Source organism: Phycodurus eques, chromosome 12 (genome assembly GCF_024500275.1).
Source record: "Phycodurus eques isolate BA_2022a chromosome 12, UOR_Pequ_1.1, whole genome shotgun sequence".
Taxonomy (NCBI): Eukaryota; Metazoa; Chordata; class Actinopteri; order Syngnathiformes; family Syngnathidae; genus Phycodurus; species Phycodurus eques.
The window spans coordinates 13,968,492-13,982,984 of record NC_084536.1 but is presented as its reverse complement, the minus strand read 5'-3'; the positions used below and the strand labels follow the sequence as shown (position 1 = coordinate 13,982,984).

Here is a 14,493-nt window from a genome sequence, read left to right as displayed (position 1 = left end):
GGTCCCCAGAACTGTGAGGCGGATGTGCTAACCAGCCGTCCGCCATGTACTTTTGCAAAAAAAAAAAACAACAACAACAAAACAAAACAAAATATATATGTACAGTGTTCCCTCGTTTTTCGTGGTTAATGGGGAGCTGAACCCCCTGCGAAAGGTCAAAAACCACCCCCAGACATTTTCGTGGATATGTATGTGGGTACCAGAATGTTTAAAATATGGAAACAGTATTTATACTTTACATATTTGAGACAAATATTATTTAGAGTAGAACTTTAATTATAAAACCTTATACAGTAATTAACATTCATCAACATTGCCTTCTGGGAGAGGCGAAGAGGCTTGCGCTGGTGGCGGAGGAGAGGCTCTCACTTGACTCGTAGAGGCTTCAGGTTCCCTCGGAGACTCTTCTGCAGCAGCATAACGATCCAAAACACACCAGCAAGTCAACTTCTGAATGGCTTAAAAAAACAAAATGAAGGTTTCGCAGTGGCATAGCCCGGACTTGAATCTAATTGAAATGCTGTGGCATGACCTTAAAAAGGCCGGTCATTCTCGAAAACCCTCCAGTGTTGCTGAATTAAAACAAATCTGTAAGGATGGGCCAAAATTTCTCCACAGAGATGTAAAAAAACTCATTGCCACTTACAGAAAACGCTTGATTTCAGAATTTTTGCTGCCGAGGATGGCCCAACCGGTTGGTTTAGGGAGCAATTACTTTTGCACACAGGGCCGGCTAGCTTTGAATTGTACTCTCCCCCTTAATAAATAAAGTAAAAAAAAAAAGAGTTAAAAACTCCATTTTATGCTGACTTTGGTTATTTTTGTCTGATTTTTACATTTGTTTGATGATTTTAAACGAAGTGGTGAAATTATACCCAAAAAAAAAAGATTTTGAGGAGGGGCAAACACCTTTTCACGGCACTGTATACAGTATAGTGTGTGTGTGTGTGTGTGTGTGTGTGTGTGTTTATATCCGGTGTACTTATGTTGTGTTGCTGTGTTGGTCCCAGAGGCGGGAAGGTCATGTAGACTTTGCGCTTCATTTCTGACACAAGCTGCTTCTTCTTCGTCTTCTTGGCACGTTCAACATAACATTGACAGCTCAGCCCCATCAGGACACACACACACGCACACGCAAACACGCACACACACACACATGCACAGACACACACAACCATACACTGGGGAAAAGTTAAGGCAGTTTGCCAGCAAGCTGACGGAAATCAAAGAAAAGTAGAGGGGAGGAAGATGAAGACAACAAGAGTGGCCTCCATCATCATCATCATCATCATCATCATCATCACTGATCCTGATCCTTCCTTGTCCTCGTTCTTGCCCCGGCACTTGACCTGGTCCGGCACTTGACCTGGTACTTGTTCTTGTTCTTGTTCTCGTCCTGCTCCCTGTCCTGGTCTAGGGCAGAGTTTTTGGTCTTGTTCCTGCTCAATGCGGTCTTGTTCCTGTTTCAAGCACTTGTCTTGCTTCTTGTCATTGTCATTGCCCTTGCCCTTGCGCTGGTCCTGGTACCTATCCTGCTCCTATTCGTCGTTGTTGACCTTGTCCTTGTCCTCGCCCTGCTCCTTGTCCCGGTCCGTGTCCCGTTCCAGGCTCTGGTCCCTACAGTTCCTGGTCCTACTTTGCGATCCTTGTCACAGTTGTTATGCTGTATCTGGTGCTCATCCTTGTATTGGTTCTGGTTCTTGTCATTGGTCCTGGTAATGTTCCAGTTCCTGGTTCTTGGACCACATTTGGTTTTGTTCCTTGTGCATGTACTGCTCCAGTACCCTAGTTCTGATACTGCTCCTAGTCATCGACCTTGTCCTTGTCCTTGTCCTTACCTTCCTCCTTGTCCTGGTCTAGAGCACAGTTCTGGTCTATTTCCTCCTCACTGATACAGGTTCTGGTCCCGCTGACTGTTCCCGGTCCTTCTTTACGGTGCTTGTCACAGTCCTGACTCTGTTCCTGGTACTTGTCATTGTCGTGCTTCTGGTCCTTGTCATTGTTTCTGGTCATGTTACAATCGCCGGTTCTTGGCTCAGTCTTGGTTCTGTTCCTGGTCATTGTCCTGCATCTTTACCCGGTCTTGGTTCTGGTACTGCTCACTGTTCCTGGCCCTGGTGCTGGTACTTTTGGAGCTTGTTTGATTTTATTTGTGGATCATCTTGTACCTATGTTAACTGTTGCTTCACAGCTTTGGAATATTGGGGGAAAAGTGTGCAAATGCTCCTTGTGCGTGTGTTTGTGTATGTGTCACATTCAGAACTAATGTTCTGTTCGAGTCCAATTACACAAGAAGGTCAAAGATTGTCTTTGTTACAGATGCTCCACTCGCCCACAAAAGACTGTCCATTGTTTTCCTGCTTCTGTGTGAGTGCATGTGTGCTGTCAGTTTGATGTGGGGCGCTAAGGTCACATGTGCGGGAGTGTTTTTGGCGGTCACCGGTCCAGAGGGGCGGCGGGCCGAGACCATCTGCTCAACAGAGCCAACGTTTACCTGCCACGCTCTTGGCCACTGGCCATACCTAAGCACACACACACACACACACACACACACACACAGGGTCACGCCACCCCAAATGACAGGCTGAGAGCAGATGTCCGTCAACACTCCTTGTCCGCTTAATTAAGCAGAATCAGTGCACACACAAACACACACACATACAGACACACACCGACACGCACACTCACTTGCATGCACTCAGACACACATAAACACATACATGCACTCCCGCATGTACACACATACACTCAGTAATACACATATACAAACATGCACAAACACAATCGCACACATACAATTAAAAAAAAAAAAAAAAGTGTGTGAGTGAGTCTGGGGACTTCAGATGTGGACCAAAGAACTGGACCTCAGAACAGGTCTTAGTTCCACTTCTAAGGTCTAGTCTTTAGGTGCAATTCTTGAAGAGGCTTAAAAAAATGGTCCTCATAACTAGAAATCAGATGTCAACTTCAAAATGATTCCTCAGAGCTGGACCTAAGGAATGGACTTTTGAAGAGGTCCTTAGAATTGGATTTCTGAACAGCTCCTGGTAACCACATCTCAGAAGTGAACCTCAGAACTGGACTTTAGAGCTGGATCCAGTCCAATCATAACTGGTTGTAAGAACTGGTACTCAGAAGTGAACTTAAGAAATGGATCTCAGAACTGGACTCTAGATACGCACCTCAGTATTGGATGAAAAAACTGGTCCTCGGAACTGAACGTCAGAAGTGAATCTAATAACTAGATTTCAGAAGTGAGCCATACACTGTAAATGGACCGTACAACAACTGAACAAAACCGGTCCCCAAGACTGGACGTTAGAACTTTCCAAAACCCGACTTTAGAAGTAGACCTCAGAACCATTCATAAAAAATTAAACGTGCAATATTGGCATATTTCCTACTTGGCACATATTGGTGTATTATAATTCATAGCTCAATCATTATTCTCACTGTAAGTGTAACTATTTTACTTCCAACAAATTATAAAATAACTGTAGCTTTATTAGAGTATACAGTATTTATGTATTTAGTATTTACTATATACATACGTGGAACATCTTAATAATGTATTTGTTTTCTAGCTGAAATAAGATTTAAATTTCTTTTATCCTGTCTATCTCAGAGTGACTCAAAAATGGAGATGTGAGGTCCCCTGGTGGTGATCAGACAGAAGTTTTTCTTTTCTTTTCTTTTTTTTTTTTTTTTTACGAGACAGAAGTTTCTCTGCTTAATTTGTGTGTGTGTGTGTGTGTGTGTGTGTGTGTGTGTGTGTGTGTGTGTGTGTCCAAAATTTTCTGCGATTTTGTTCGTAAATAAAATCTGAATTTTACAAATAAAATTTATAGGTACACAGAGATGAGTTTTTATCTCTTTGTTGCCTGGTCGTTGGGTGGAGGTCATTAGAGTAATGACAAGAGGAAGAGTGCTTCTGCTTAACTTTATTGACAACAGCATTGTACATAATTATCCACTAGCGGGTGCTGACTCCCTCTGAGCTCATCAGACACGCTTGTCAGAAGGTGGTAGTCCAGGTGGTGGCGTTCCGGCCTTCAGTGGTCACAGCCAAAGAGGTCCATGGACACTCGGTTCTGCTCTGGGATGGAACGGCCTTCCACGAAGAGCTTGATGCTATCGAAGTGGTAGAAGTGGTTTCCTACTATCACACGTACTCCATGAGGGTCACACATGGCAGCGTCCACCTTTTTGATCAAAGACAATGGACGCTCGTTGTTGGCCACAGGAGGTGATGCCTTCAGATCCACATCGTAGATGTGATCACCTGAAAATCAAATCACAACAAGCTTCAGGATGAAGGAAGACCTGGATGGAGAACAGCAGAGGATCTGGGGTATGAGACCACAAGTAACTTTGTAGGAAACCAGAAGAATCAAGATGAGAAACATGTAAAACCAGCAGTGGGCTTGTTTGAGACCGGAATCCTGTCTATACGAGACCAGTCCAGTCTGTACGAGCAACTGAAGTAAAACCATCAGCGGGCCTTTCCAAGGCCATAATACCTCATCATTAGTGGGTATGAGTGAAACCAGAATCAGATCCAGGCCTGTACAAGATCAGCAACTGAAGTAAAACCGTCAGTAGGCCTTTCAAAGACCAGAATACCTTGGCATTAGACATTTAGGAGACCAGCAGTGGCTTTGTAAGAGATCAGAAGAATCAGCAACTAAAATAAAAACAGTCGTGGTTCTTTCAAAGACCAGTGGCAATAGGCCTGTAAAAGACCAATAGTGGGGACATAAAAGAGTTCAGTCAGACCTAGGCTTGTACAAGACCAGTTGCAGTAAAACCAAACGTGAGCCTTTCCAAGACCCGAATATTTGGGCTCACTAATTTTTGCCCCATAGATCAAACATTGCTTTAACAAATTCATAGGACAGGTATCCTTTCACCCAATTGGACACTCACTGCTAGGCAGAATTTATAGGATCACATACATTTCCTCTATTGGACATTTGTTGCTTGGCAGAACTCATGTAATCTCTATTGGTTTGCCCCATTGGACACTTTTATGTGATCACTAGTTTTTGCCCCATATGGCGCTTGTTGCTAGGCAGACTTGTATAAGAACAGTAACTGAAGTAGAACCATAAGCTCGTAGTAGACCATATGAGGGTCTTTCCAAGACCTGAATACTTTGGAATGCAGTAGGGTTGTGGGGAGACCAGAATCAGGTCTTTACATCGTACAGTCAGGCTTGTACAAGCTGTTCAGTTGCTTAACTTAATAAAACATTTGGGCCTTTCCAAGACTAGTGCCTCCGTAGCAGTCTAGAAAAAGAAAGTCTGTCCTACTTGGCGGTCTGACAGATCACCTTTGATGACGTGAGCGAAGTGCTCATTATGACAGACAAAGGCGGCGTCAATTGGACCCTCCAGACCCAGGACCTCCTTCACGGTTTTGGGGTAACCGTCCAAAAGAGTGTGCGGCTCGCTGACCTTGTACAGATACAGTTGGTTGTCCTGCAAAATGAAGACCACCACATCATTGTTAACATAATTATTAAGACTAAAGACCAGAAAGTGGACAGCTGATGGACAGGAAGTGAGGCATACCTTCATCATGTAGAGGTGGTCCTCGTAGGAGAAGACGGCATCCACCTCGCTGTGAAGTTCCTTGAAGGAGCTCTCAATGGAGTTGGCCTTCACCGTGTCGTTGTTGCCGTCTCTCTGCAGGAAATGATGACCTGAGGAAAGCAAAAAAGAACAGCTAGTGACAACACTAAAGCTAAACAAGTGGATCACCCTGAATGACATGATCTCACCTCACATTTGTGCCTTATGGCCACTTGTTGCTAGGCAGAATGGTTTAGATCACAACATTGATAACATTCTGCTTGTCATAATTCATAGCATGTCTAATTTTTGCCCCACAGACCATAGATTGCTGGGTAGAATTCATAAGATTGCTATCCTTTCACTCCATTGGACACTTGATCCTAGGCAGAATTTCTAAGCTCACGCACGCTTCCCTCATTGTCACTCGTTCCTGGGTAGAACTCAGAGGATCTCCATTTTTTTGCTTTTTTACTTTTTAAGTAGGGGATAGGTGTTCCAGCCAACACTGCGGTGTGCCGCCCGCTCGCCTGTTATGTTCAGCATTTCAACTCTGCTTTTTACGTTAACCCGTTTAACAGTGACCTGGTACTACAAAGGAGATGGAAGTTAACATTCGGCGAGAGAATTTTAACCATCGCAACAACAAGCGTCGCGGCGGTCGAAGCTCCGCCCCCTTCTGAGCTCTCCGTCTTTCCCTCCCAGGTCGCCGTTGCTTGGCTCACAATCAAGCCGTGAGAACAGGGATCCTGCCAGTACTACATACTTGTCATTATTATTATTTTATTAGTGGTTGTGTTTTTTGTTTTCATAACCCACATTTTATTTTATCTGCACCTTGCAATAACAACAACGGCTTTGTATTCGATTTATGTTCAATCTTTATGTACAGCCCTAGCTGTGATTGTTTTTCTAACTGCACTCAAAGCCAGGATCCTTTGACTGCATCACTGATACTTGGATAACTGTAGCAATTACAATGGTGATACGTCATTCACGGTAACTATATCATTCCAGCAGACAGTGAGTATACTTTGAAGAGTTTGAGGCTGTCATTGTTATTGGTATGCATTTGTTTGGCAGCCGGAAGTTAGCACGCCATCTCATCCCAAACGTGGAAGTGTTGTGTGCATAGAGTCCATTCAAAGAATCTGTGTCATTACACCAATTTGAACAGGTCTCACTGATTTTTGCTCCATAGAGCAAATGTTGCTTGACAGCATTCATAGGATAGCTATCAATTCGCTTGATGCTAGGAAGAATTTATAGAATCTCTACCTTTTTGCCACATTTGACACTTGTTGCTAGGCAGAATTTATTGTTCACCTCTGAAAGCATACAAGTTGCCTTCGTCGTCTGAGGTGATGGCATCCAGGTGAACGTGGCTGCATCTCTCTCGCTCCACGTCGTCGGTTTCCTCGCCTGCAACATAGCGTAGCCTCATGCTAATTGCTACATTGACGGTTACGTCAAGAGTTCCAAGTTGAGACTCATGGCTGGTTTACAGCAATCTTCTCCGGGGAAGAGATGGACTTACTGTAGTTAGAGCACCTCATGAAGAAGTCGCGGGCCTCCTTAGGGTATCTGCCATGGACCTCGCCGGTCTTGGGATCAAACTTGGAGAACTGATGTCCCTGGAAGCAATAGTAGTGCTCCATGTAGCGGAAGGCGGACGTGCAGTTGACCATGGTCTTGAACTCCCTGTGTTCCACGGCCTTGTTGTCCACATGGTAGTGGTAGATTTCGTGTTCTGTTGGAAGCAGGAGTAAATTAGCGTTTGTAGAAGAAGTAAGATGCGGAGCATAATGCATCTTTATGAGCAAGTGATAACCAACCCTTGAAGAAGATGACCTCGTTCTCTTCACAGTCTGGCTTGGGACAAACAACGGCGGCATCCAGGTGGTCTGGGATGCCTGGGAAGACTTCGGAGATGGGCTTCGGGAAACCCTCCTCCAACTTGTGCTTGTAGTAGGCGAACACCTTGTCGTTCTGGATGGAAAGAGAACATCTAGACAATTCTATTTTTGCCCCATCGGACACATGTTGCTAGGCAGGTTTCCTATGGGTTGCTCAATTTTGCTCTATGGCCTATAGGGCCCGATACTTGTGGTTTGACAGATTTTATAGGGCCCGCTTATTTGCGCCCGATAGAGTCCACTTGTTGCTAGGCAGAACTCATAGAATCACTAGTTTTTGGCCTATTAAACACTTGCGAGGCAGAATTCATGCATCCATCAGAATTCATGCATCCATCCATTTTCTTCCGCTTATCCGAGGTCGGGTCGCGGGGGCAGTAGCTTTCGCAGGGAAACCCAGACTTACCTGTTCCCAACCACTTCCTCCAACTCTTCCGAGGGGATCCCGAGGCGTTCCCAGGCAGGCTGAGAGACATAGTGTCCTGGGGTGTCCCAGGGGTCTCCTCCTGGTGGGACATGCCCGGAACACCCCATCGGAGAGGCGTCCGGGAGGCATCCGAATCAGATGCCCAGCCACCTCATCTGGCTCCTCTCGATGTGGAGGAGCAGCAGCTCTACTCTGAGATCCTCCCGGATAGCCAAGCTTCTCACCCTCTCTCTAAGGGAGAGCCTGGACACCCTGCGGAGGAAGTTCTTTTCGGCTGCTTGTATCTGGGATCTTGTTCTTTCGGTCACAACCCACAGCTCGTGACCATAGGTGAGGGTAGGAACGAAGCTCGACCGGTAAATAGAGCTTCGCTTTTCGGCTTAGCTCCTTCTTCTCCACAACGGACCGATACAAAGTCCGCATTACTGCAGACGCTGCACCGATCCGACTGTCGATCTCCCGTTCCATTCTTCCCTCACTCATGAACAAGACCCCAAGATATTTGAACTCCTCCACTTGGGGTAGGATCTCATCCCCGACTGGAGAGGGCACTCCAGGTCGGACGGAGTGAGGACCATGGTCTCAGATTTGGAGGTGCTGATTCTCATCCCAGCCGCTTCACGCTTGGCTGTGAACCGCTCAAGTGAGAGTCGGAGATCATGGCCTGATGAAGCCAACAGAACCACCCCCCACAGGACTCCCCGAGGGACACAGTCGAACGTCTTCTCCAAATCCACAAAACACATGTAGACTTGTTGGCCGAACTCCCATGCACCCTCGAGGACCCTGCCGAGGGTGAAGAACGAGTCCACTGTTCCACGGCCAGGACAAAAACCACACTGCTCCTCCTGAATCTGAGATTCGACTTCCCGACGGACCCTCCTCTCCAGCACCCCTGTATAGACCTTACCCTGGAGGCTGAGGAATGTGATCCCCCTGTAGTTGGAACACACCCTCCAGTCCCCTTTTTTAAAAAGGGGGACCACCACCCCAGTCTGCCAATCCAGAGGCACTCTCCCCGATGTCCATGCGATGTTGCAGAGGCGTGTCAACCAGGACAGCTCCAAAACATCCAGAGCCTTTAGGAACGCCGGGCGAATCTCATCCACTCCCGGGGCCTTGCCACCAAGGAGCTTTTTAACCACCTCGGTGACCTCAACCCCAGAGATAGGCAAGCCCGCCTCGGAGACCCCAGACCCTGCTTCCTCATGGGAAGGCGTGTTGGTGGAATTGACGAGGTATTCGAAGTATTCCCCCCACTGACTCACAACGTCCCGAGTCGAGGTCAGCAGCGCCCCATCCCCACTATACACAGTGTTGATGGTGCACTGCTTCCCTCTCCTGAGACGCCGGATGATGGACTAGAATTTCCTCAAAGCTGTCCGGAAGTCGTTCTCCATGGCCTCACCGAACTCCTCCCATACCCGAGTTTTTGCTTCAGCGACCACCAAAGCTGCATTCCGCTTTGCCCGCCGGGACGCATCAGCTGCCTCAGGAGTCCCACAGGCCAAAAAGGCCCGATAGGACTCCTTCTTCAGCTTGACGGCATCCCTCACCGCTGGTGTCCACCAATGGGTTTGGGTATTCCCGCCACGACAGGCACCGACTACCTTATGGCCACAGCTCCGGTTGGCTGCCTCGCCAATGGAGGCACGGAACATGATCCACTCGGACTCAATGTCTCCCGCCTCCCCCGAGACGTGGGTGAAGTTCTGCCGGAGGTGGGAGTTGAAACTCCTTCTGACGGAGAGGTGACATTCCACGTCCCTCGAGCCAGTTTCTGTAGCCAGGGATCGGATCGCCAAGGTCCCCCCCTTCAGCCACCGCCCAGCTCACACTGCACTCGACCCCTATGGCCCCTCCCACAGGTGGTGAACCCATGGGAACCGGGACCCACATTACTCTTTCGGCAGAATTCATAGGACCTCTATTGTTACACCCCATTGGCTACTTTTTGCGAAATCAACAGGGAAGTACGGCGCGTATACCACGAAGAAAAAGATGTGGTCATGGTCTGAGGCGTTCTCGAAGTGCATCCGGAAAGCGGCATCGATATGGTCCAGAGGATGATCGTGGTCGTACAGCTCAGGGAAAGAGCCGTTGAGCAGCTCCGCTTTGCCGTGAAAACCCTTGAACAGGAAGTAGCCTTTAAAGAAGAAAGGCATGCCCTCCTCGCTGACCGCCACGGCATCCATCTCCAGACCCAGACAGCGGTCCGGGACGTCTGCACAAAATGGTTGCCGTGAGAATATAAGCGCTGTTACAAGAGTTTTTTTTGGGCATCCCAATCCAGTATCCAGTGAGTTGTACATTTTGTAATGCTGTTTGAATGCGCAGTGAGTAGAGCGGGGCGAGCCCCACCCCAAATAATGAAAATCCTAATTTATGCCCACCCAAAAAGTCATTGCCTACTGATGACACAAGATGGCAGGAAAGCACTGTTTTCTATTAGACAGGACTATTGCATGGCTGAATGAAACTCCTTCAGATTATGATGTCCTTAAAGCTATAATCCTCATTTGTTTTGTTGAAAAAGAAAGCAAAAGTTTTTTTCACCCAAGCCACGACTAGATGACAGAATGCTGATTAAGCCTATCAGCTTCATCACATTTTGCTATAGTTTCCAATATTTTTTTTTTTTATATTTAGTAACTATCCTATACATTCCCACGCTGGTTCACCTGGTGGTGCTCTAAAATAGCGCAAATGACGTATTTTGCCTACAAACAGGCAGCCAATGTATGTGTGTGTGTGTGTGTGTGTGTGTGTGCGTGTGTGTCCGGGTCAAACTGAGAGCAAGCGCATCGTGAGAATTACTTCAAACTTCACAGAAAACAAGAATAATAATAGCGGATCACGGACATATAGTTTTCTATCATGTACAAATCCTGTGAACTTGTGATTTTCGACACCGAAATCGAGGAACATTTTCATTTTTGTCAGAACCACAGAAAATCACAACCGAATTGAAATGTTCAAAAACGATGTGCTAAAGGAAATTCCCCACAAAGTAATCTGAAAAGAACAAGTATTACCTTGCGCGAAACAATAACAAAATGCAATTTTGGTGGACCTCTGCTAAATTTGCGTGACAAAATTCATTACAGCAAAATGGAAAGGTTTTTCTGGATTTAGTAACAGACCTACACTAAGCTGTGTGTGTGTGTGTGTGTGTAGTTTTTTTTTTTTTTTTTTTTTTTTTTTTTTAAACAACCTTAAGCTACATTCGATTGCTGCTGCACACCGTTGCATGAACCGGTTCCAACTGATTCTCGATACTTGACGCCCAACTCTACTGATGACCACTATCTAAAAATCTCTAAATAGTGTTTAGGAAGTACGGAATGAGTGAATGATTCCGAATGCAGTCGCAGCATTTGGTATTTTAGCAGAAATTTTTCGAAACTATCTATGTCCACTACATAAAAATCTGCATATAGGGAGTAGAGAATTAGTAAATGATCCCCAAGACAGCCAAAATGATGAAGAAGAAGATGAGGGTTCAGTGTTGCTCACCTGAATGGCCGTCACGGCTGTCGGAAAAAAGAAAGACATGTCAGGCTTGTATTTTTTGAAAAGACATTCTAGAACACAGGTGTCAAATTGAAAGCCAGCGGGCCCGATCCAGCTGTCTGTGTCATTTTATCCATCCATCCATCCATTGTCAACACCGCTTCTCCTGGTTAGGGTCACGGGGTGCTGGAGCCTATCCCAGCTAACTTCGGGTGAAAGGTGGACTACACCCTGAACTGTTCGCCAGTCAGTCGCAGGGTACATATAGACACGGACAACCATTCGCACTCACATTCACACCGTCACTGAGTGGGAACTGATCCTACACTGCTAGTCAGCCGAGGGTACCACTACACCATCAGTGAGTGCGTCATTTTATGCGGCTCGCAAAAATAAAATAAAATAAAGCCACAATATTTCCTTGAGCTCTGGTGGAAGCGAGTCATAAAAAAGATACTACTCAAATGCAGGGGGCAATTATGTACAGTAAACCACATGCAATTGATGCCCTAAAAATCTTTGCATTTGCCTATATGAATAGTTATACATAACTGTAAATATCCCACAAATTATAATGCCCAAGCACTTTAATATAATTTCAAATGTATCTTACATTATCCTTCAATAGTAAATAGAATTTTTAGATCCATTTAGTGAAATTGGATCATTTCAGTGTGATTGGTAATGACTGGACTACTATACTGAAAATGAACCAAACTATGACCTTAAAACCAAGGTACATATCAAACCGCGATTTGAGGCATACCATTACAACTTTAACGCTTACACATTGACGCACTTTCACCATTGTAATCAGAAACCTGATTGAAATCCTACCTACCAAGGCGACCGACATGAAAACAATGGAAGTTTGACACCGTGTGTGCTAGAAAGTGTCGAACGTTTTTAAAAGACTTACTGGTCGGCCCACACCGAGGCCAGGCACAGGCACAGGACGGTAGTGAGCAGGATCTTCATGGCGGGCTGACAAGAGCGAGCAAGACCGGAGGTGGCGACTCAACTGGCCCTGATGCTATTTATAAAGTCACACCAAGAGCGTGGGCGAGCCAGACCTGTTCGATCGAGAACGCCATGTCCCCAAGACTCACCTGCATGGACCCGTGGGGAATCACGCACCCAGAACAAATCAATATGCACAAGCACACATACTCCCTTACATCCTTTGCAGCGATTGGCCGGTGGCCATCTAATTTTGCCATGTTAAGTGTCCTGAAGTCATTGGGGATGAGTCAAAATACCAACGTGGGTACGGGTTAAACCAGGTCCAGAAAGTTCCAGAAGGTCCACAGTGAGAGGTAACTAACCCACCGTGCCAGCAGGTCATGCACTCACCAGCCGTTGTACAACACGTCTGTAGAGTGAACATTAACAGAATTTGTATTTCATGGGACTGACCACATTGGCACACATCTATGGACAGTCAACATCCACGGTGCAGAAAATAAAACGGAATCAATTTCTATCAAGCAGACGCAGCAACGGAAATTAGTAGAACTGCACGTATTCTTCTTGCTGTGACGAGGTAGATTTTATCCGGCTCGGTCATATTTGCACTGTTGTTGCTGGGCAGAATTCATAGGGCCAACTCATTTTTGCCCCAAGGTCCACTTGCTGCTTAGGGATCACTCTATTGTCCCCTATGAGCTATTTGTTCCTTGGCAGCATTTATAGGGCTCGCTCATTTTTGCGCCAATTGTACACTTCCAGTTTCATAGAGGTCACTCGTTTTGGCTTTAATGGCCATTTATATTGCTCGGCAGAATTCATAGGGCGAAATGGTTTTGCCCTGTTGGGGACTTGTTTCAATGTGGAATTAATCTACCTTAGTATTTTTGTTGCCCCCGTGGCCACTTGAATTCACAGGACAAACTCATTTTGTCTCATTGGCCTCTCATTGCCAGGCAGAATTCACAGGGCTCAGTCATTTTTTTGCCCTCGGGTTAACAAATTTATACTGGGAAGAATTAATTGGACAAGCTAATGTTACCCAATGGGAAACTTGCTGCTAGGCAGATTTCAAAGGGTTGCTCATTGTTTGCCAATAAAACACTTGTTGCTTGGAGAACACTCATTTTCGCGTTAAAGGCCATTTGTTGCTTGGCAGAATTCTTAAGGCACACTCATTTTTGGCCGATTGGACACTTGTTGTTCAGCAGAATTTTGAGGGATCGGTCACTTATTCCAATTAGACACTTCATTCTTTCCAAAGGATCAGTCATTTGCGTTCCAAAGGCCACATATTTTGAGGCAGAATTCATTGGCAAACTAATTTGAGCCTAATGGGCCACTTGTTGCAAGGCAGTTTTCATACAGATTGGACACTTTTGCTCCAAGAATTAATAGGTGTCACAATTATTTGCCTCATAAACCCGTTTTTGTTGGGCATGATTTATAGACCTTAGTCATTTTTTACTAATTAGTCATTCATTCTGAGGCAGAAATAAGAGGGATCACCATTTATAACCTATCAGCCACTTTTTAATAAGCAGAATTCATAAGGCTGGCTCAATTTTTCCCTATTGCCCACTTCATGCCAGGTAGAATTCATAGGGCAAATTGATTTTCCTGGGAAGGATTTGTAATTTTTTTAAAATTCAGATTCTATAAGGGCCTTCCTCTGCTTTGGTGAGATGTGTTTATTTACGTTTGTATTTATGCACATAGCAAATCAGCGATACATTCAGGTGTTATCTGAGTTCAAACCAATGTTGTTGACCTGGAACAAACTCACAAAAGGTCATATTGGTGTTTGCTGGGGATGGTCATGTAACACAGAAAGTGATGCCAAGCTCCCCCCAGACAGCAACTAAAAATGAGGACAGCAAGAAGTGCTGTCGAGTAATTAGTTTGATGAAGGTAGCCTAGTTAGAAGGGCGAAGGTGTTTCGCAAAAAGTTGGCTAACTAGCTTCAAACCAACAACACAAGAGCAGTAATAGGGGCATACTCATTTTTTTCTCCATTGGTCACTTATTGTCAGGAAGACTGTCTGACTTGATAATTTGCCCAAGGCAAATTTGTTCCTAGGTGGTTTTCAGAAGGATC

General features: G+C 45.6%; 1 protein-coding gene across 1 annotated transcript; it reads right to left on the bottom strand.

The window, feature by feature from the left end:
* Window positions 1-3,933: 3,933 nt before the first annotated feature.
* Window positions 3,934-12,422, bottom strand: hpxa (hemopexin a). The gene is made up of 8 exons (XM_061691594.1): window positions 12,352-12,422; window positions 9,905-10,163; window positions 7,409-7,562; window positions 7,111-7,323; window positions 6,900-6,995; window positions 5,574-5,704; window positions 5,333-5,480; window positions 3,934-4,282 (listed from the first exon to the last, which is right to left on the bottom strand). Exons 1-8 carry the CDS (start codon window positions 12,405-12,407, stop codon window positions 4,053-4,055), a joined length of 1,287 nt encoding a protein of 428 aa, XP_061547578.1. The 5' UTR covers window positions 12,408-12,422; the 3' UTR covers window positions 3,934-4,052.
* Between the last annotated feature and the right edge of the window lie 2,071 nt (window positions 12,423-14,493).